Source organism: Gobio gobio, assembly GCF_949357685.1.
Source record: "Gobio gobio genome assembly, chromosome: 17".
NCBI classification, from domain to species: Eukaryota; Metazoa; Chordata; class Actinopteri; order Cypriniformes; family Gobionidae; genus Gobio; species Gobio gobio.
Window position 1 is genome coordinate 53075205 of NC_137110.1, and position 24372 is coordinate 53099576.

Below are 24372 nucleotides of genomic sequence, written 5' to 3' on the forward strand. Positions count from 1 at the left end.
CACAGTCTCGAGCGGTTCAAAGGGACAAAGGGATGAGCCTTCAGGGCCTCTAGGACCAAGGCCAGATCCCATATAGGAACCGATGGGGGCCGCGGGGGATTCATCCGTCTGGCTCCTCTGAGGAAACGGATGACGAGCTTGTTCCTTCCTAGCGTGCTACCTAGCGTCGTCTGAGCGAACGCTGCTATAGCCGCCACATACACTTTGAGCGTGGAAGGGGACCTGCCCAGTTCCAAAAGCTCCTGGAGGAAGGAGAGCACCCGCTGGACCCCACATTGCTGTGGGTCCAATCCCTTGGAAACACGCCACTCAGTGAACACCGACCACTTACAACTATATAACCGCCTCGTCGAGGGGGCTCTAAGAGTGTGAAATCGTGTTCATAACCCCTTCGGGCAGGTCAACGGGTATCCGTTGGTCACCCATACATGCAGGAGACCATCGCTCTGGATGGGGATGCCAAACTGACCCTCCTGCTTGAGAGAGGAGGTCTGCTCTCAGCGGAACTGGCCAGGGGGGTGAGTGCGACAGCTTCACCAGCTCTGGGTACCAAATCTGGTTCTCCCAGCGCGGTGCTATAAGGAGCACCGGGCGGCGCGTCTCCCTGATTTTCGCCATGACCTGGGGCAATAGGGAAATCGGCGGGAAAGCATACAGCGGGAGGCTGGGCCAAGGTTGGGACAGCGCATCCTCGCTTTTGGACAGAAACGTCGGGCAGCGGGCGTTCTCTTTTGTTGCAAAGAGGTCAAGCTCCGCTCTGCCGAATAGGCGCCATACCAGCTGGACTGTCTGGGGGTGCAGGGACCATTCTCCTGGGAGAATGAGGCCCCTGGACAGCTTGTCCAGGACCACATTGAGGTGGCCCGGTACGTGCGCAGCTCTCAGCGAGCGCAGCGCAGCGGACCTGACACCGCCCTGCCGGTTCACATAGGACACCACTGTGGTATTGTCCGACCGGACCAACACGTGGTGTCCTCGTATAAGCGGTAGAAACTGCTTGAGCGCGTTCTCTACCGCTATCATCTCCAAACAGTTTATGTGTAGGAGCTTTTCTCCGCTCGACCAGAGGCCCGAGGCCGATCTGCCCTCGAAAACGGAGCCCCAACCCGAGGTGGAGGCGTCCATCGAGATGACCTTGCGGTGTGAGATGGCTCCCATCGTCACTCCCCGCTGGTACCAGTCGGCTACTAACCAGGGCTCTAGGGCTGAAACGCAGCCCTGAGTCACTCTGATCCTGAAGCCTCCGGACGCCCAGGCTCTGTGAGGCACTCGGGCGTTTAACCAGCATTGCAGCGGGCGCATGCGCCAGCTGAGGCCATATGTCCCAGCATCCTCTGAAAGAGCTTGAGAGGTGCGATTTTGCCCGGCCGGAAGTACGCAGCCATGTGCCGAACTTGGCGCGCGCGTTGGGGTGACAGGCGGGCTGACATTGCCACAGTGTCCAGATTCAAACCCAGAAATGAGGTTGATTGCGTGGGCACTAATGAGCTCTTGGTCCAATTGACCGTGAGCCCCAGGCTGTCCAGATGGCTGAGCAGCATTGCCCTGTGGGCGAGGAGCTCGGCCTCTGACTGCGCCAGGATGAGCCAATCGTCCAGATAGTGCAATACTCGCATCCCTCGACTTCTCAGGGGAGCGAGGGCCGCGTCCATGCACTTCGTAAATGTACGGGGTGCTAGTGACAGGCCGAACGGAAGGACGGTGTATTGATAAGCCTGGCCGTCGAAGGCGAATCGTAAGAATGGCCTGTGACGCGGCGTTATCTTGATTTGAAAATATGCATCTTTCAAATCTAGGGAGATTAGCCAGTCTCTCGGGCGAATATGCGCGAGGATCTGCTTGGTCGTGAGCATCTTGAACGATCTTCTCATAAGAGCTTTGTTCAGACGCCTCAGATCCAGAATCGGTCTGAGCGACCCATCCCTTTTTGGCACGAGAAAATACCGGCTGTAAAAGCCTGACTCGCTCATAGAATGGGGAACCGGTTCTATAGCCCCTTTGCACAGCAGCGTGGCTATCTCTGCTCGAAGTAGATGTGCTACTTCCTCGCTCACTCTCGTCTCCGTACGCGCACAGAAGCGCGGAGGGCAGCGAGCGAACTGCAGAGTGTAGCCGTGCTTCACTGTTTTCAGCACCCATTCTGATACCTCTGGAATGGCTTCCCACGCTCTCGCGTGTGCCACACGGGATAGAACGGCCTCCGGGCTCGAAACGCCGCGCTTCGCGGGTTTGACGGCCTGTATAGGAGGGGCGGGCGCAGTGCGCGCGCTCTCTGTGCTGTGGGCCAGCCGATCGCTCGCGATGGCTGGCCGCCCTACACACTGTACAGGGAGTGCAGAATTATTAGGCACGTTGATTTTCTGATCATATTTTTTTTCCAGGCACATTTGACCAATTCCAAACCACAGTAATCCTAATAACTACTATTGATTTAGTATTTAATAATGTATAAGTGATATATAATTGTTCATGAAGGCTGGAAATGAAAAACACCTTATATTCAGGTGTGCAGAATTATTAGGCATGTTTTCTTTTACAGATAAATTGAGCCAAAAAAGAGATTTAACTCAGACTGAAAAGTCAAAAAGTATTAAATGCCCATGAGAAGGTTGCAATACTAATGCAATACTAGACATTGCAGTTAAGGCATGACCATTGGACAGTGAAATGCTCGTTGGGTCAGCAGGGTCAGACAAAAACATGTGGCGGAGAAAAGACACCTATTAACTGCAAAAGAATTAAGAATTAAGGTGAAGAATTAAGTGTGAAACCATCAGGAACCCTTTAATCTCCAGCGCCACCATTTTCCAGAGCTGCAACCTACCTGGAGTCTCCAGAAGTGCAGGTGTCAGGATCTCAGAGACTTCAGTTAGGTAAAGAATCCTAAAAAATGACCCCCACTAAATAAGAATCATAAGCTGAAGTGTTGTAAAATACATGAAGCCTGCTTTTTTATAGGCTTTATAGGTTTTATAGGTTGAGAATGACTCTTGAAGGACCAGCACCACATCCTCTAGTACCACTGTTTGAAGAATTCATCTTCCAGAATCTGGCAGTACGTTTTGGGAGTTCATTTTAGTCCATCCTGAAGTCCGTTTTGCAGAGATGGACTAAAAATGAACTCCCAAAACGTACTGCCAGATTCTGGAAGATGAATTCTTCAAACAGTGGTACTAGAGGATGTGGTGCTGGTCCTTCAAGAGTCACTCTCAACCTATCTGTCCATAAAGCCTATAAAAAAACCTTCATGTATTTTACAACACTTCAGCTTGTGATTCTTATCTAGTGGGGGTCATTTTTTAGGATTCTTTACCTAACTGAAGTCTCTGAGATCCTGACACCTTGCACTTCTGGAGACTCCAGGTAGGTTCAGCTCTGGAAAATGGTGGCGCTGGAGACTAAAGGGTTCCTGATGGTTTCACCCTTAATTCTTCACCTTAATTCTTAATTATTTTGCAGTTAACAGGTGTCTTTTCTTCACCACCTGTTTTTGTCAGATCCTGCTGACCCAACAAGCATTTCACTGTCCAATGGTCATGCCTTAACTGCAATGTCTAGTATTGCATTAGTATTGCATCCTTCTCATGGGCATTTAATACTTTTTGACTTTTCAGTCTGAGTTAAATCTCTTTTTTGGCTCAATTTATCTGTAAAAGAAAACATGCCTAATAATTCTGCACACCTGAATATAAGGTGATTTTCATTTCCAGCCTTCATGAACAATTATATATAACTTATACATTATTAAATACTAAATCAATAGTAGTTATTAGGATTACTGTGGTTTGGAATTGGTCAAATGTGCCTGGAAAGCGGGGCTAGCGCCGGGGCGTCGAGGCAGGAAGAGGTTCATGGCCTGAGTCGTCTTCTGCACTTCAGAGAAACGTTCGACAATCCCCTTGACCGCTGGTCCGAAGAGCCCAGACGGGGAGAGCGGGGCGTTTAGAAAGGCTGCGCGCTCTGTTTCTCGCATATCCGCGAGCGTGAGCCAGAGGTGGCGCTCAGCTACCGTGAGGGAGGCCATAGAGCGTCCGAGGGCCTGTGCTGCGGTCTTGGTAGCGCGAAGGGCGAGATCCGTCGCGCTTCGCAAATCCGGGACCAACTCAGTGTCATAGCTTTTCTCGTCCAGGTCGCGGAGGAGATTAGCTTGGAGGATTTGCAGCACGGCCATAGAGTGCAGAGCAGATGCCGCTTGACCGGAGGCAGCGAAAGCGCGGCCGATCAGCGATGACGTCACTCTGCAGGCCTTAGACGGGAGGGCAGCCTTTGAGCGCCAACCAGAAGGCGGGCAAAGGTGCCCTGCGACCGCCTCTTCCACTGGAGGGATAGCATTGTAGCCTTTCTCAGCTGCGCCGTCAACTTGTGAGAGCGCCGAAGAAGCCTGAGACGAGACCCTCGCGGAGAATGGCGCGTTCCAGGACTTCGCGAGCTCCTCGTGAAGCTCTGGCAGAAAAGGTGCAGTCCTGGAGGTGGGCGCACGGCGACGACTGTTTAGGAAGCATCCGTCAAGTCGATTCGGCGCTGCCACCTTGGGCGGGGCCCATTCGAGGCCTAGCTGCCCGACAGCCCGGGTGAGAAGACGCAACAGTTCCGCGTCCTCACCCGCTCGAGAGCGTCCGGAGGCCCGGACTGAAGAGGTCGCGGAAGACCAGTCCTCGCTGTCGGAAGCCATGATGGAGCAGCTGTCAGCTCGTTCCGCGGCCGCATCCGCCTCATCCCCGGAGGCGGCAACAGAAATGGCGGCCTGGGGTGGGGGCGGGAAAGGCGAGAGTGAAGCCGGCGGGAAGGGTTCCGGCGAGCTTCTCTCTGCGAACTCCGGAGTCCGCTGCGAGCGGTGCTTCTTTCTGGGCGGCTTAGCAGGGACTGGAGGGATGTCGTCATCGAACTGATCGAGTCGAGCCCGCAGGGTCAACATCGTCAGTTCCTCGCACTCCGGGCATCCGCCGGCGGCATGATCACGGCCCAGGCAGAGAGCGCAGATCACATGGCGGTCCCCGGAACTGAGCTGCGCGTGACACGAGCCGCAGGTGGAACGAGACATTTTGTAACAAACGCTCGGCTCTTTTTGAGAAAAGTGTGACGCAGCGGCGACAACACTTGAGCGTAAAAGGATATGGGCTGCCGGATAGCAGAGCAGGCACGGATGGCTGAAGGTGGCGCGATGCTGCCGGCTTCTTCAGGCGCTGTCCTCTGCTTGCTCGTCTGCACGATCACGGCGGCGGGTTCCAGATCCAGCGATGCGAAGGGCTTCGCTGAAGAAAAGAAAATCGAATACGCAGCCTGTGAGCCCCGCTTATATACACGTGGCCACGCCCCATCTGTAGGCAAATGAAGCCAGGTCATTGGTCGCCACGTCACGCTATGTTACAAATGTTACAAAATTAAGGATAATTTTGGGTTTTTCAGAAATCTCGAAGAAAGAATACTTTCCCGATGCGTAAGGAAACTTACGCAATACGAGAGAACCTCTCGTAAGAGAACTTCCATTTTGATTTCAGTGGGCCTTTAAATCGAAATGTCATCCTCAATAAACCCGTCTCCGGCGTGTTGCCTCCGATCCTTTGATTATGACCTCTGACCTGTAAAGTTTCCAGAATAATAATAATACGCTGTTTGTTAATTGGCCAGAGGAGAACTGCCCCCCCGACTGAGCCTGGTTTCTCCAAGGTTTATTTTCCTCCATTCTGCTCCTGATGGGTTTGGGTTTCCTTGCCACTGTTGGGTTTTCATGTTTAATGGGGACTTTCCATAGGCGTAATGGTTTTTATACCGTACATACTGTATATTCTATCCCCCTACACTGCTCCTGCCCCATCACAGGAGACATTCCACTTATTTTTAAGTCTACAGTTTATCTCACTTATCATATCCACTTACTTTATATTTAATATTTGTATTTATTTTTTTATTTTTATCTTATTTCCTATTTTTATCTTACTTGATTTATTTATAACTCTACTTATGTTAATACTTTTTATTCTAATTTTATTCTATTTCTATTTTAATTTCCCTTGTGTTCTTGTAACTGTTATTTGCACTGTCCATGGAGCGGACCTGTTTACATTTCACTGCCAGTTGTATATTGTGTATATAACTGTGTATGTGACAAATAAAACTCTTGAATCTTGAAACATTCTGCATTTTTAAATTATCAAAAAACATCACTTAGTCAGATTTATAAGATGTTTTCCTCATGGGGACCTAAAAATGTCCCCACAAGGACGAGGATTTCGGATATTGCCATCTTTGCCATATTGCCACATAACGTAGGGATTACCACCCCCCCCCCCACCCCCCCCCCCCCCACACACACACACACACACACACCATCTCTCCTCTGGAGCTCCAGCTGTTCCTCTCACCTGGTTGAAGAGCAGCTCCTGCTCCTCCTGTCTCTGCTCCTCTGTCAGATCTGGTTCCTGTTTAATGGAGAGGCTCATGGGAAGGGTTTCCGTCTGAGTGGCGTCCTGCAGCTCTTCCTCCGTCTCCTCTGGGTGACTCTGGTGCTGCCGATCGCTCGGTTTACCCAACATCTAACAGACAGAGAACAGATAAATCAGCATTTAAAACACCGTTGCTGCTAAAAACATATGATGAGTTTATTAGTCGTTTAGCAAATACTTTATTAACGACTTGCATTGCATTAACCCTCTGGAGTCTGAGCTGGTTTAAGGCCCTGGAGAAGTCTTGACATGACATTTGTGTTTTTTTCAGTTGCTTATAACACATGAAGTGTACTTACACTGTATTCAGCACAAACTGGGCTACCAGAATATGAGAGCAACATGTATGTATATGCTTGAATTTCTGAGAGAAAAATGTTTATGCATGATTTTTTTTTAAACTAAAAAACTAAATAAAATTAAGGCCTCAAAACACACAATAGATATGTGTTCACAAGACCTTTGAATAATGAGTGTATTTGCATTGAGTTTTTGCTTCAAACTGATGTGAGAATCATTGAGCCTACTCATTCACATGAAACAATACACTGATTTAAAAATTGAAAGACAGTTTTTCTTTACAAAGCCAGTATGCGAGGAGGCGTGATTTCTAATGAATAATGCTGGGTATCACCTGAGAAGACAAGAGAACATAATGAGCCGCATAATGAGCCGCATAATGAATGAGCTTCGGGTACTTATGTGACTGAGAGCAGCAGGACAAAGGACATTATATTGTACTTATCTAGTAAATGCATCTTGATTTAAGAATGTTTAAATGTTTAGACTAGAAACAAGACAAAAATTACTAAGATCATTTTTTTCTACATTTTTTTTCAAATTAAGATACATTTTATACAAAACGAAATTCGCTTTAAAGAAAGCAATTCTCTTTCTACAAAAAAAACCTCCAGAATCATTTCTGACAAACTTTGATATTAAATAAAAAAAATAACATTAGGCTATAATATTTAAACATCAATATGAAGCAAAATACGTTTGACTGGTACTATATTTATAGCATCTGAGCAGACATTTGCGAATAAAAGCTTTACTGATGTGACACTAGGCTCTTTTACAATAAACACATTATAATCTGTCCAAAACAAGCAAAATAAATCTTGTCTAAGAAAACACAATATTGCGTGTATGACATTTAATGTTGCAACAGGATTCCTATTTAAACTTTTTTTATGTAATATTCACAGATGCTAACAGAATAAATTGACCTTATCGGCGGAGTCCTTTGCTTTCAGAAATGAACAGCTTTGCATGAGGAGAATAAATCCAGGATTATTGCTCAAACACGTCTCAAAGCGATGTAGCTGAAGTAACGCTAAAGCGCTTCACTAGATGTGTTTGTATGAGTTGATGCGTGGATCGCCAGTGTTTGAATCTGAAAAAGCACGATCTGTGTGGGCGTGGTCGCATTAGTGGATAATGAAGTAGCTTGCGTGACTGACGTGTATTGCTTTTCGAACAGATTACATAAACACAGAATATTTGTTTTAAATTTGGTTTACATTGTTTAAAACCTGACATTTCAGCGTTTCTTTAGACATATGTCTCATGTTTGTTAGACAAGTATTCACTAAGCTAGAGGTCATTTTCTGAATGAACGTCTTTGACAGAGAGGCTGCAGATCGCACATCATGTTTGATTTCTTTATTTTGCAAAAAGCTAAACATTTTGTTTTTATTGTGACTGTACACAAAAAAAAGAAACTTAACAGATTATAATGATGCATAACACTTGCACTGATAAGAAAAAAAGAGCCGATCGACTCGAGAAGGTTAAAGGTGTACATGTTATCGGTTCATGAATCCCATGGGCATCAAACCCATGACCTTGCCATTGCTAGAGCCGCTCTACTTTTGAACCATTTTTCACTTTTTCACCAGGCTTTCTTGTACCATTTTCAGGTGTTTGCCTCAGTTAGAGAGAAAACTGCTCTTCATTCAGGAGAGTGAGAAATTAAGTCTTGCCTTGACCGCCACGGACTCGCTTTGGTTCAATCAAGGGCATAAGGAAGAGCACAGGACTGACAAGAACGGTTTTATTCACAGTGACCTGACGGCCATTTATCCCTGTGTGTGTTTCCTGGGAACTGAACCCATGACCTCGGCATTGCTAGCGCCATTGTCTACCTATTCAATTAATTTTTTACATCTGGAGACTGAATCTTTTATTCATGCAGTACTTCAATGATTACGTTGCTGAACTTAAGAAAAAACGTAACACTAAAAAATCTGAAGCTGAAGCTACGGCTGCCAGACCGAGGTCATGAACGGCAGAGGAAGCCTCTTTTATTATCTTTGCTTCAAAACAAGCGTTTCTATTTTCCCAGAGCGAGAGCTTAATACATGAGCTTAAAGGGTTAGTTCACCCAAAAATGTAAATTCTGTCATTAATTCCTCACCCTCATGTGGTTGGACACCCGTCAGACCTCCGTTCATCTTCAGACACAAATGAAGATATTTTAGTGTAAATCTGATGCTCTGAAAGGCTTCAGATTGGCCTCCATTGGCATTCAGTTCATTTACACTCACAAGACCCATAAAAGGCACTGAAAACGTCGTTACAAAGTCCATCTCACCACAGTGACTCTACAATAATTTTACGAAGCGACAACAATAGTTTTTGTGCGGAAAAAAAAATCAAAATAACGACTTTATCCAGCTTGTTCTTGTCTTCCGTGTGTGTCTCCACGACGCATGCGTGAGAATATGAGCAGATCCGGCGTTCGGGAATCCATGAAATGCCACTTTAGCCCCATTTGAGCTCTACAGCGAGACCTAAAGCACGATCAGTGTAGAATTCAACAGCTGAGATACGCGCGTCTTCCTCTGCTTGTAAACAAATCTCTTCTGGGTCATGTGTCCGAACGCCGGATCTGCTCATATTCTCACGCATGCGTCGTGGAGACACACACGGAAGACAAGAACAAGCTGGATAAAGGCGTTATTTAGATTTTTTTTGCGCACAAAAACTATTGTCGGTGCTTTGTAAAATTATTGTAGAGCCACTGTGGTGAGATGGACTTTGTAGCGACGTTTTAGTGCCTTTTATGCGTCTTGTGAGTGTAAATGTACTGAATGCCAATGGAGGCCAATCTGAAGCCTTTCTCAGCATCAGCTTTACACTAAAATATCTTCATTTGTGTCTGAAGATGAACGGAGGTCTGACGGGTGTCCAACCACATGAGGGTGAGGAATTAATGACAGAATTTACATTTTTGGGTGAACTAACCCATTAAGACGGTGGTCACTCCAAACAGGGTATTAGTGGGAAACTCAGATCCTCATCTGTCACACACCATCACACACTGGTAAGATATCGGTTTCCTAACCATGTGAAGCAGTGAACAGAACCGCAGGCTTGGTGATAATCACATCCACCCGAGAGATCGGTCTAAACTGAAAATTATTACAGCCAGTAAATCTGTCATGGTAGGGTTAGGGTGAGAAGTCTGATCTCTGACCTTGTTGATGTGAAGCTGCTGGAAGTGCTGCTTGTGTTTCTCCAGGAACTGCTGGTGCTGCTGCTGGACCACGAGCTGCTGGAGGGCCTGTCCACTCTGGGGCAGAGGAGCCGACTGAGTGCGTCCCAGCGGCCGGTGCTGCTTCAGCTTCTGCAGGCTCGGAGACATCCCGGCCATACCTGTGCAGAACACACGCCTCATGAACACACGCCTCATGAACACACGCCTGTGTTTTATTCACATCAGATACATGCACATTATACAGTAACTCTATAGTTTTCTCTATTCTTCTTCCAGTTCACTGGTCACTTAATTTCATGCATTTTGTGAGACGAGAATGAACTCAAGTGTTGTAAAACCGACAGATCCGATTCTGAGGCGTAAACTAACATGGCGCCGCCCATTGCGCTTTATAGATCAACTAACACACATTCACTCACACATTTGAACATCAGATAGTTCGTGACACAGTTAAGAAGTTTGTGAATATTTTGAATAAAAAGAAAAAACGAAATAAACCCGATACAGCTGAGCTGTTAGCCTTATTGTGGCCGCTGTGTGTTATGTGAGAAACATGACGTGTCGCCATGGAAACAATAAGGCCATGCGTTCTAAAATATTTAGCCAGACAATATGATCATATTTCAAAATAAAGCTGAAGCTTGAAGCTGGTTTGTAGCAGAGCAAGAACACAGATGACTGCTGTTATTACTGTAACTGTTATTTAGAGTTATATAAGGCTTGTTGTAGTTGAGTTAGTGGCTTAGGTTTTACTGTGAATTTGTAAATAAGTCAATAATAATTTGTAAATAAGTAAATTGTGTTTTGTATTTATTTATATTCATACATTTAAGTATACATTAAACTTTAAATAAATGGTTCAATTTAAATAAAAAATATATATAAAAAAGCCATTTAATGTCATCCACCTCGTTTTGTGGCCTTTTTTTTAAAGTATCGGTTCAGGCACCGGTACCGTTTTAAAAGTATCGGTTTGGCACCGGAATGGAAAAAAACCCAAACGATACCCAACCCTAATGAACACACACACACACACACACACACACACACACACACACACACACACACACACACACACACACACACACACACACACACACACACACACACACACACACACACACACACACACACACACACACACACACACACACACACACACACACACACACTCATGACGGCTGGCTTCAACCGGAAGTCTCCAGAAGCACATCGGAACGCATGTCTATCCATTCAGGATCCTCCAGACGTCACGAGCGTCCATGCGTGGCGGACCTGGCAGCTGAAAATGGCTCTGAGCGGGATCGTTGTTTCATTCAGGGACTCAGAGGGGTATTCTTCTGAGCCTGCGCGAGAGCGAACCCCGCGCTGGCACGGAGACAGACCCGCCCAGCACTGATCTAATGACCTGTGAGGAGCCCTGATTTGGTTATGAAGAGCGGCCCATACACACATCTCACGGTTTACATAACGCTTTCACACCGGCCCTGGGAAACGCTCAGCCATTGCACAAATCAAGAGGTTTTTAACAGACTCTGAGCTCTACTCACCTGTGGCTAAAGGACTCGGTGGGGCAGATTGCTCCAGAAGGACCATGTGCTGCAGCAGTGCATTGTGGGAGTTTGCAGTGTCTGAATTGCCAAGGAACGACGGAAGGTGAGAAGCGGCCAGGAACGGAGAGCTTATGGGTAAACCAGTCACCGACAAATGATCACTGTCTGGCTGGGTAGACGTCACCTTGTGGAAGAAATGACAAAATGAAACTCAATCTTTTCCTAAGCATCACATTATGAAGCAAAAGGAAGACGAGCGCCAAAAAAACACACTCCAGAGCTCAAACACACGCCTCAGATCGACCCTGACCATTTCTCACACACACACAAACTATTCGCTAATCGTTTCTACAACCCCAAATCAGAAAAAGTTGGGACAGTATGGAAAACGCAAATAAATAAAAAAAGAAGTGATTTCTAAATTTACTTTGACTTGTATTTCATTGCAGACAATATGAACACAAAATATTTCATGTTTTGTCTGGTCAACTTCATGTCATTTGTAAATATGCATCCTTTCCTGTCATTCAGACCTGCAACACATTTCAAAAAAAGTTGGGACAGGAGCAATTTAGGGCTAGTAATGAGGTAAAATAGTTAAATAATGATGTGATTTGAAACAGGTGATGCAAACAGGTTACTGTAATTATGATTTGGTACAAAAACAGCATCCAAGAAAGGTCTAATCCTTTAGGAGCAAAGATGGGCCGAGGATCGCCAGTTTGCCAACAAATATGTGAGAAAATTATTGAAATGTTTAAAAACAATGTTCCTCAAAGAAAGATAGGAAGAGATTTGGATGTTTCACATTCAACAGTGCATAACATAATTAAAAGATTTGAGGAATCTGGAGGAATTTCAGTGCGTAAAGGACAAGGGCGCAAGCCTAAGCTGAACAACCGTGATCTCCGATCCCTCAGGCGGCACTGCATCAAGAATCGTCATCATCTAGAAGCCATATCACCACATGGGCTCAGGACTACTTTGGCAAACCTTTGTCAAGTACCACAATACGTAGTTACATCCACAAATGCCAGTTAAACTGTACTGTGCCAAAAGGAAGCCCTATGTTAACAGTGTCCAGAAGCGCCGTCGACTTCTCTGGGCTCGAGGCATCTGGGATGGAGCATCACACAGTGGAAACGTGTACTGTGCTCAGATGAAGCAGTATTTCAGGTATTTTTTGGGAGGAATGGACGCCGTGTGCTCTGGACCAAAGAAGAAAAGGATCATCCAGACTGTTACCAGCAACAAGTCCAGAAGCCAGGGTCTGTCATGGTATGGGGTTGTGTCAGTGCCCTTGGCAAAGGTAACTTGCACTTCTGTGAAGGCACCATTAATGCTGAAAAGTACATAGAGATTTTGGAGCATAATATGCTGCCTTCAAGAAGACATCTTTTCCAGGGACGTCCATGCATATTTCAACAAGACAATGCAAAAGCACATTCTGCACACATTCTGCAGTCCTGGCTGTGGAGGAAGAGGGTTCGGGTACTTGACTGGCCTGCCTCAGTCCCGACCTGTCTCCAATAGAGAATGTGGACAACGAAGACCCCGAACTGTTGCCCACCTTAAGACTTGTTTGCAGGAAGAATGGGACAAAATTACACCTGAAACACTTCATCACTTGGTGTCTTCAGTCCCTAAACGTCTTTTAAGTGTTGTGAAAAGGAATGGCAACATTACAAAGTGGAAAATGCTTTACTGTCCCAACTTTTTTTTTAAATGACAGGATGCATATTTACAAATGACATGAAGTTGACCAGACAAAACATGAAATATTTTGTGTTCATATTGTCTGCAATGAAATACAAGTCAAAGTAAATTTAGAAATCACTTCTTTTTTCTTTTTTTTTGCGTTTTCCATACTGTCCCAACTTTTTCTGATTTGGGGTTGTAGAAATATTCAAGAAATAACTAGACAAAAGTAATGGATAGTAGAGTGAGTGAATACTCACGCTGTCGTTGGCGCTGGCGGGCAGACCCAGGGTGATGTTGGGTAGTGAAGGAGACGTGTAGAGCGACAGCTGACTGACCGAATCACCAGCGGGCCTGAGAGACGACTGGAGCACATTCACATTTATACATGTTATCCAAAGTAACTTACAATAGAGAGGTGCAGGTATCAGTCCTTCCAGAAAAATTTGGCTTTTTTTGTTATTGTTACGGGCAAAAATCCTTGATTATGCGGCACGTTTTCTTAAAAAATTCAATGGAAAATGCGGGATATTTATGCAATTTTATGCAATGAAATTGCGGGAACTTGCAAAAACTGCGGTTTGATGAAAAAGAGAAAAAAAGCACTACATCACAGAAAGTGCTGGGAATATTTAAGTTCTCATCATGTTTTATTGAAGACCTTAATAAACACATGTCAAACAAGTTCTGTAGCTTTACAAAAGGAATATGCTACAACTTCTGATTTTTTTTTACAGAGGTAGCTACAAAACAGACATTTGAGTGCTTCCAATGCACAAAGTGCAATCTCTTAAAGGGTTAGTTCACCCAAAACTGTAGATTGTGTCATTAATGACTGAGCCTCATGTGGTTGGACACCCGTCAGACCTCCGTTCATCTTCAGACACAAATGAAGATATTTTAGTGTAAATCTGATGCTCTGAAAGGCCTCCATTGGCTCAACTTTACACTCTCAAGACCCTTAAAAGGCACTAAAGACGTCGTTACAAAGTCCATCTCACTACAGCGGCTCTACAATAACTTTATGAAGCGGCGAGAATAGTTTTTGTGCACAAAAAAACCCTTAATAACGACTTATATAGTGATGACGATTTCAAAACACGGCATCATGAAGCTTCGAAGCATTATGAATCAGTGAGTCGATTCAGCGGTTTGGAGCGTTATGAATCAGTGAGTCGATTCAGCAGTTCGGAGCGTTATGAATCAGTGAGTTGATTCAGCAGTTCGGAGCGTTATGAATCAGTGAGTTGATTCAGCAGTTCGGAGCGTTATGAATCAGTGAGTCGATTCAGCGGTTCGGATCCCGTGTCAAACTGCCAAACTGCTGAAATACGTGACTTTGGCGATCCAAACCGCTGAATCGACTCGCTGATTCATAACGCTCTGAAGCTTCATGATGCTGTGTTTTGAAATCGGTCAACACACCGGGAAACTGCTTTTTTTTTTTTGTCTTTTGCTGTTATTTTTGTTAGCAAATGGGAATTTGCGTGCTTCATCATGGTTTCACCGATATCTATGGTTTCACCGCTGGGTTCGCATCGGGTAATTACGTCACTTCAAAACGTTCCCATGGCAACAGGGGGAAATGGCGGCTCTTGTGTGAAGTAAACAAACATTTTTCAACTTTCTGCAAATATATATGACTTTTTTGCAACGAAAATGCAGGGATTATGAAATCATGCTAGCCCCGCATATTTTGCACGCGGAAATAGGCAATTTATGCTGCGAAAGTGCGGCGTATTTGAAAAAATACGGCGGACTTTGGCTGATTATGCATTAAATCATGCGATCGCATAATCACATTTTTCTGGAGGGACTGAGGTATGACATCACGTTGTAGGCCTAAAGCGGAAACGAGTTTTAGCATTTCATGTTCCATCGTCCCAAAGTCAATGGTGTTAAATTTGGGTTAAATGGCTGAAATAAGGTCTGAGGTGAACACAAGCTCAAGACACTTTCATGTTTTATTATACGACATAAAGTACATCAGTATTACCCACTCGTGATCGCTGTTGTGTAAAGGCGGGTGTTCACCCATGGCTAATGGACTACAGACGAGCGGGTCACCTCAGTCCGCTTTTACAGCCTCATTATGCTCATAATTGTGCTTTCATAAACTATTCTAACTCAAACGTTCTGGGAAAATGTTTTGAGATAAAAACTGAAAGAGTTGTTATGATGACGCTGTCCGTTTATTCCCTACCTTTAGCTTTTTACTTCTGGTGACTGGCTTCACAATTCATAAAAGTTGTGTTCATTTGTGAAATGTATAAGTATCATAAACTTTTGTTGATCACAGAGCTTGTTTTTTGGGATAATGCAAAAGCCTATGGGAAAATCCTGTTGGGTTTTGGTCGAGGGAACATGTGCGATGCGAGCTGCTGATGGTCACACCCGCCCCGCTCTATAGAAGAACATTTATCAGAGCCAGCAGACTCGGAAACACGCTAGAGCAGAGGTGAAATGGAGAGAAAAAGAGGTTTTTACTAGGGATGCAACACTACAGTTAGTCCACGGTTCAATACATACCTCGGTTTTTAACCACGGTTATCAGTTCGGTTTGGTTCTGATGGCTTGTCACATACATTTTTTGTTATTCTATTCTTAGGCGACAGGAACAGCAAGAGGTTAAGGAGAAAAAAGACTATTTTTATTGCAATACTCTTTCTTTATTTTACTTAAAATAATTGAAAAACCTTACTTAAACTTAAAACTTTACTTAAAAAAACCCTTGTTCACATTCCTAGTATATTGGATAATAAATATATATAAAGATTTACACTGGTAGCTCAGAGCTGTACAGCAGCATTTAAGTATGAAATTGAACGAATGAATGTAAAAATAAAACACTACACAGACTTCACTATAAAATATACACTGATTCTTATTAAAGCTCCTGTATTAGTTCTTCAGTCAAGAGCAGTGAATGATTTTCTCTGTGTCTTTTGTTGTTTTATTAACATTAAAGGGATATTTCACTCAAAAATGAAAATTCTGTCATCGAGAAATGAATACAGGTTTGGAACAATATTAGAGTGAGTAAATAATGACATCATTTTATAGGTGAACTGTCCCTTTAAGGCCAGCGTGTTCACTATAGGCTGCGCCGCTGTCAATTAAAGACCTGCGCTCATCTAAAATACAGACACGATTGCGATTTTACTTTCACTTTAGACATAACCGACAGTGTTTATGTTAACCTTGTGTGTATTTGACAGTATTAGCGCAGTAAGACGACTACTTAGTTCAGTAATCTCGTGTTTGACAGGCGTTTAGTGCGCGCGCTCTGAGAAGCGCATGTTAAACCGCACATGCGAGGCAAGGCTTTAAAACACATGCAAATAATGAACTTTGGTGATTGTGAATAACTCTAGTGTTCTGTGAGTATAACTCTACCACTAACCTGTGATGTGAATGTGTGTTGTTGTTCAGTATTGGGATGGAGGCAAATTATAGAATTTGTAGAAAAATAATTAATTAAATGCGAACCCGAAAAAAACGCAATTCACAAGCGCGTATTGAACCGTGAATGCCGTACCGAACGGTTCAATATTATATTGAGAATTGTGGCATCCCTAGTTTTTACACACACACACACACACACACACACACACGTCTCACCTCGGTCGCACTGAGGCCGTTCTCGCACAGGTTTGCGTGTGAGCTGTTGTTCGGGGAACTGGGTCCTGACGCAGGAGCGCTGCTACAGGCCGAATCTACAGAGCCAGAAGAGAAACTCAGAGGAGTTGGTCTGTGTGGAAGCACTCCGGTGTCAGCGATCATGAGCGTCTCGCACTTCACCTGCCGCGTCCAGAGAGCGTTTCTTCAGCGTGCCGACCGGACTGTCCCTGCGCCGCAATAACGGGCTGCTCCGCCGCTCACACACCTTCTGCTTCAGCCGCGAGCGCAGCTTCAGGTTCGGCTCGGATGCTGAAACCACAACAGGGAACTGCTCACACAAGCAGCTTTATGGGAATAGAGTGCATGTTTCATTCAGAACGAGGTTCGGTCAACCACATCCAAGGACGAGCTAGTAATACTAGAGAGAGAAGCTGTAAGAAGCCTCACAGAACAAACACACCATTTGAAATGAGCATCATCATCACACACACAGGGACACGATGAAGCCGTGTGTGTCCATGTCCATCAAATAATGGCTGTTCTTCCGCTCATAGCAGGGTTCCCACTCTTTCATGAACACCAGATTCAAGGACTTCTTAAAGCACCTTTTATGTTAAATCAAGCACAATAAAAACGATTACGGTGTGTGTGTTACTGCCAATATCTCAAACACCTACTGTACCTGTGTCTATCATTAATGCAGTAACACTAAAGCATAAACTGACAAATAAATACAATTTCCAATGAGGAAAAATTAGCAATTTTACAAAATCCAATGAGGAAAGAGGCTGGTGTAGAAGAGCGAGCGAGTTTTAACGAGAGATGTAGTTTGCAGCTCTTATTCCTGCTTTTAACATTTACTTCACACTAGTTTTAGTTTTCTTTTTTATAGATCTTTACTTAATTAAAACATCAAAATATAGAGATAATATTGTTTTCCAATTAAATGAAAAGATATGGACAAGTTAAATGTTAGGCATTAAAAATATGCTAAATTATTTATTAAATCACCTGTACATGTACCTTTTTAAAAATTAATTTGAAGGCTTTTAAGACCTGCACATATATTATATTTAACAGATATAATCGCTGCTGTAATAACGGCCCATTTTCTTCTTTTTTCGGTGATGAAATATATTACTCTTGTAAATACTTGCCAGCATTTCAGTAATAAAAGTCTAGATCTTTAAAATGCATCCAAATTACAGCAAAGCACAACCGTACGGTGGCCTGCAGGGGCCAAAAAGGATATAAACAGTGAATTTTGAAGTGATCTCATTTTGAAAAAACGGCAATTAAATGACCACACATCTTTGGTGTTTGTCTAAAGCAGTGGGTAATTCGGCCGGGGATTTTAACGCGGGTGGTGGGAGAAAAACACTGACATTCTGGATTCGGGCGGCAATAAAATCCCAGACTAGCCCCTGACAATGAGGAAAATACCTCACGACCCCACCAGAAACAACTACCGAACGAATAGGGCTTTAGACAGCAGATGGCGCTTATGGAACAGCAGAAATATATTGAAATATCTTCCTCCCGTAATGCGGTTTTGTTCCGGCTTTGGCAGCGCATGAAGGCGCTGTAATAGCACCATGCTAATCTAACAAAATATAGTTCACACTTAATTCAAGCACTTTCCAGGCCTTGAATCCATGTGTCTGAAATTCAAGTACTTTCAAGAAGTGTGGGAACCCTGTCAAAGGGTCCGCTCATGACGACAGACGCCACTCTCCGCCCTGCAGTAGATTTACATTTACATTTATGCATTTGGCAGACGCTTTTATCCAAAGCGACTTACAGTGCCTTATTACAGGGACAATCCCCCTGGAGCAACATGGAGTAAGTTTGGACATTTGGACATCCATGGTTTAACCCACTGGACCACCATCTCACACCATCCCACCGTCTCATTTACTGTGACACAATCTGAACGAAAAGCCTGCGCTGTCGATTCATTCGCCGCTACAGGAAATGATGCTCAGACGGCCTGTGAGAGAAACTACACTAGATGGGAAACCGCAAAGAATGAGTCCATAGTTTTCAGTCATGTGACTGTCGCGGAGCCTTGGAGGGCAAAGCCGCCATAGAACGGCAGCACAAGCCTGTCAAATTTCCATCTTAAAACAAAAATATGTGAACAAGATGCACGTTTTGGGCACTTATGATCCATATACAGTATTTCAATCACTGAAAACAGCGGGACGTTTTTAAAACGCTTAACGTGAAAAACACTACAGGGTGAGCTGCACCAATAAGGATTAAATGAAGCAGAGTTTAAAGGATTTGTTGATATGGGTTTTATTTTAAATTGAGTCGTTGCGCCACTTCATTTTAAACACAGATTAATTGCGCAGTAAAACCGTTATAGAGGAGGTGAACTGAAGACAGGCTAAAGAATCCTTAGTGAACCCACCCTTGAAGTGCTGTAATGGACTAAAACACTGATATTAAAAGATCAAATTCAGTTTACACCTTTTTGATGAGGCATACTATAAACAGGTGAGTAGATGAGGCAAGAATATGAACTCAACGTGTTTTCTTTATAATGGGTTTGATGGGAAAACACCTTGTGTTGCACTAATATTCTGTGTTCGTCTGCTTTCCTGTACAAAGTATGCAACATCAATAAGGTGTATATTGAATTTGGTATTTTAATATCAGTCTTACCGCATTAATACCGACTACAAACCTGGTAAAAATGACTAGCGTGCAGTGGAGAGCCTGGTTTTGCCCTCCAGGTGGGCGTTCCTATAACATGATGACATGTGAACACTATGGCTTGAGGAGAGCCATCTGATCATCTACAGGAGAGGTTCATCTGATATCAGTGTCAGACGACAGAAGCTGCTGTCTGTGGCAAAACACACGCTAACCGCCGTCTACAGCGAGATCATGTTCCATTAGCTCACACACACACACACACACACACACACACACACACACACACAGTAAACTGTGGCTGGTCTCCAGCGCCGGCTTCAGTCAACATCATCGCACCGGCTTCACCACTAAGTGAATAATTATACAGTACAAACAGTGCCTGGCTTCCTCTGAAGGGTTAGGGTTCATTCATGTCAAAACTCACTCAACTCTACATTCTCACCTAAACACAGCTCTAATTGCTCACCTTGCAAAAGGACTGATGACAACACGCAATCATATCTATTCTCTCCTCATGCCTGCAGCGTCTCCTGCATCAGCTTCAGACACGGGGAGGACTGACAGTACCTGTTTTGCGCAGGGGAAAGTCTCTGGAGCCCATGGCAGGATGGCTGTAGGCACTGGCGGTGGTTTGAGGTGGGGAGCTCTGATCTAAAGAACTGTGCTGAGTTTTCCTGGACAGAGAAGACAGACAGCAGTAATCACAATCCAAGCAAAGGGTTAGGGTTCAAACCCCATCAATGCCTGACACATCAATGAGTAAAATTATCATCTTTGTTCAGAAAGTATTAATGGTACGTTCAGCGGCGCTGATGAAAACCACAGAGAACCACAGAGTCACACAGAGAAGCATGACAAACTCACAGATGGTGTTGAGACCTGTGACCTTTGACCGTCTGTGATCTCTCTAAGAGAATGACATCACAGGATTGACCTCTGCCGATGAAGGTCTGTATGGATCGGGTTAAAGGATTAGTTCACTTTTAAATAAACTTTTGCTGATAATTTCCTCACCCCCATGTCATCCAAGATGTCCATGTCTTTCTTTCTGCAGTTGAAAAGAAATGAAGGTTTTAGATGAAAACAGTCCAGGGTTTTTCTCCATATAATGGACTTCAATGGGCTCCAAACAGTTCAAGGTCCAAATGACAGTTTCAGTGCAGCTTCAAACGACACCAGACGATGAATAAGGGTCTTATCTAGCCAAACCATCAGTTTCTGAGAGAAACCCAGCAGTATTTATGCTATTATTTTACCTCTTATCAGACGAACGTGATCATCTCTGAGCTCAGACATAACTTCCGCTAAGTGAGGTCCAAATACAAGCATGGTCATAGATATATTGATCGTAGATGCCTTATTCTACTGATCCGTGCAGGCGCTAATGAGGCATCTATCGATACATCTATGACCATGCTCGTATTTTGACCTCACTTAGCGGAAGTTATGGCGGAGCTCGGAGACGATCACGTCCCTTATTCATCATCTGGTGTCGTTTGAAGCTGCACTGAAACTGACATTTGGACCTTGAACCGTTTGGAGCCCATTGAAGTCTATTATATGGAGAACAACCCTGGACTGTTTTCATCCAAAACCTTCATTTCTTTTCAACTACAGAAAGAAAGACATGTTGGATGACATGGGGGTGAGTAAATTATCAGCAAAAGTTTATTTTAAAAGTGAACTAATCCTTTAACTCTGATTGATACGCTGTGATCTGTTTGAGTCTGAATAACTAACAGTGTGAGCGTCATTAACTCGATCATCAGTACCAGTAGCGCGGGTTGCTGGAGATGCAGTGGTTGAGACTGCGCTGAGCGAGCGCTTTCTTTTTATTCAGAACGAACTCCTGTAGGCGCATCTTCACCTCAGAGCTGGCCACCGCACCTGCACACACAGCACAGCGATTACACCTGGCCTTAGGGTTAGATCTCAGTCTATTATTACTGGCATCTCTTAAAGGGTTAGTTCACCCAAAAATGAAAATTCTGTCATTAATGACTGAGCCTCATGTGGTTGGACACCCGTCAGACCTCCGTTCATCTTCAGACACAAATGAAGATATTTTAGTGTAAATCTGATGCTCTGAAAGGCCTCCATTGGCTCAACTTTACACTCTCAAGACCCTTAAAAGACACTAAAAAGACACTCGTGAGCGCGTTGTTTGTGTTTGAGCTCCGTCAAATTGATTCATAATCCTTGATTTTCTTCTTAACGCTCACTTACAAACGAATACTTTCTATTGTTTACAGCGTGTGAACATCTCCGATACGATTATCTATAAAAAAACAATCGGATTGCTTTGATATCGCTACTTATATCCGAACTTCCGCTACTAGCCGTAGCCCGCTAGCATTGCACGCGTGGTAACTTGTTTACACCCGGTAACCACTGATACCTACAATTCGCCATCGTAGCACATCTGCTACAATGGCGAATAACTCAGATGTGTGTCTAATGTTACCTTTGAGTGCAGGTGAGGACACGTTCGAGCTGCATTCGGTGCAGTTGGAGTTGGAGTCGTTGGAGAAGCAGATTCGCGGCTTACTAGACAGACAAGCCGTGCTGAGAGAGCGACGAACAGCGCTTGAAACATCGTGCGCCGATGCTCTCAAGTCAGTGGATAGTAATCTTTTGACTCCGACCTCGTCTACTCCACGTGTTTCTCTGCACAGGACCCAAGCACCCAGGACGCGATCATCATCCCTGGTTTCGTTCACTCCGGCACCGACACAGCGCCATGGACCCTGGGTGTTTCCACAGCGGAAGACGCGAGCCAGGACCAGAGCGAGGACCTCTCCGCCCATCCCGGTCTTCGAGATCTCCACCCGGAACCGCTTCTCCCCTCTTCGCGAGACGGAACGCGACGCTGTGGTCATCGGTACTTCCATCGTCCGGCATGTCCACGCTACCTCAGGTAAAGGCAAGGTAATCACTCACTGCTTTCCTGGTGCTCATGTTCTCGATGTCGCTGCGCAGGTTCCCGAGATCCTGAACGGTGACGAGCGCATCGGAGCTGTCGTGCTGCACGCGGGGACGAACGACACCAGGCTGCGGCAGACGGAGGTTCTGAAGAGGGACTACAGGAGCCTGATCGAGACGGTGCGCAGAACATCGCCTGAAGCAACGATCATCGTGTCCGGACCGCTTCCCACGTACCGACTAGGACATGAAAAGTTCAGTAGATTATTTGCTCTAAATGAATGGTTAATGTCATGGTGTAATGAACAGAAGCTGCTCTTTGTAAATAATTGGAATCTGTTTTGGGAGCGACCTAGGCTCTTCCGTCCTGATGGCCTTCACCCCAGCAGAATCAGAGCGGCTCTTCTGTCGGACAACATCTCCAGAGCGCTGCACACCATCATATGACTAGTAAGTCAAAGTCCAAATCACAGTATTTGCTGTCCTAACTTAACTGACATAAGTACCAATGTAGAACATTATATAGAAACTGTGTCTGAACATAACTGTGTAGAACATTATATAGAAACTGTGTCTATTCCTCGTTTAGTGAGGTCAAACATTAAATCTACTGTAGGATCTAGGAAAAATCTAATTGTGATTAAACCAGAAAATCGCAATATTAGTGAACAAAAACAATTTCTAAAACTAGGTCTTCTAAACATTAGATCGCTCACACCTAAGGCGGTTATTGTAAATGAAATGGTCACAGATAATAGTTTCGATGTACTTTGCCTTACTGAAACCTGGCTTAAGCCAAATGATTATTTCGGTCTTAATGAGTCTACTCCACCAGGATACTGTTATAAGCATGAGCCCCGTCTGATTGGTCGTGGCGGCGGTGTTGCAACAATCTATAGAGATATTCTTAATGTTACCCAGAAAACAGGTCACAGGTTTAATTCGTTTGAAGTACTAGTGCTAAATGTTACGCTCTTAGATGTAAGAAAGAAATCCGTATTATCTCTAGCCTTGGCTACTGTGTATAGACCTCCAGGGCCCTATGCTGATTTCCTAAAAGAGTTTGCAGACTTTCTCTCAGATCTATTGGTCAACGTCGATAAAGCATTAATTGTTGGAGATTTTAACATACACGTAGATAACACAAATGACGCGTTAGGGGCTGCGTTTACAGATCTATTAAACTCCTTTGGGGTCAAGCAAAACGTCACTGGTCCCACTCATCGTCTTAATCACACACTAGATTTAATTATATCACATGGAACCAACCCAACCGATATAGATATTATACCACAAAGTGATGATGTCACTGACCATTACATGGTAACTTGCATACTGCGTACTGCTGAAATCTGTCATGTTGCGCCACGTTATCGACCAGGCAGAACAATCCTTCCAACCACTATAGATAGATTCTCAAATAGCTTACCGGATCTGTCTCAGCTGCTCAGTGAACCCAAACAAACAGATGAACTAGAGGAAATGGCTAGCAGTATGAGCACCATTTTATCTAGCACATTAGAAATTGTTGCACCAATTAGATTAAAAAAGGTTAGAGAGAAAACTAAAGCACCATGGTACAACAGTGCTACACGTTATCAAGAGAGAAACTCGTAACTTAGAGCATAAATGGAAACTTTAGAAGTCTTTAGAATCGCGTGGAAGATAGTATGTCACGTTATAAAAAGGCCCTAAAAGCAGCCAGGGCTGAGCATCTCCGCAAACTAATAGAAAATAACCAAAATAATCCAAGGTTTTTATTTAACACTGTGGCTAGACTAACAAATAAACAAGCATCGCCTGAGCAAAATATTCCGTTACAGTTTAGTAGTAATGATTTTATGAATTTCTTCACTGAGAAAATAGAAAGCATCAGAAACAAAATTGTAAATGTACAATCTTTAATGATATCTTATGATTCAACCGCAATTATCGCCCCTCAAGAACTTCTACACCGCTTTACAACTAT

At 44.3% G+C, this 24372-nt stretch overlaps 1 protein-coding gene across 3 annotated transcripts in view; it reads right to left on the reverse strand.

The window, feature by feature from the left end:
• The window catches only part of LOC307140945 (histone deacetylase 4-like), a 98510-nt gene that overhangs the window by 18765 nt on the left and 55373 nt on the right, over positions 1-24372 (reverse strand). For all 3 annotated transcript variants that reach the window (XM_079840763.1, XM_079840764.1, XM_079840765.1), the window contains 8 exons: positions 21254-21368; positions 20049-20155; positions 16998-17126; positions 16818-16912; positions 13457-13561; positions 11496-11682; positions 9925-10103; positions 6363-6533 (listed from right to left, as the gene is read on the reverse strand). In XM_079840763.1, the coding sequence (XP_079696889.1) occupies positions 6363-6533; positions 9925-10103; positions 11496-11682; positions 13457-13561; positions 16818-16912; positions 16998-17126; positions 20049-20155; positions 21254-21368 (1088 nt within the window). The remainder of the gene's footprint in view (positions 1-6362; positions 6534-9924; positions 10104-11495; positions 11683-13456; positions 13562-16817; positions 16913-16997; positions 17127-20048; positions 20156-21253; positions 21369-24372) is intronic.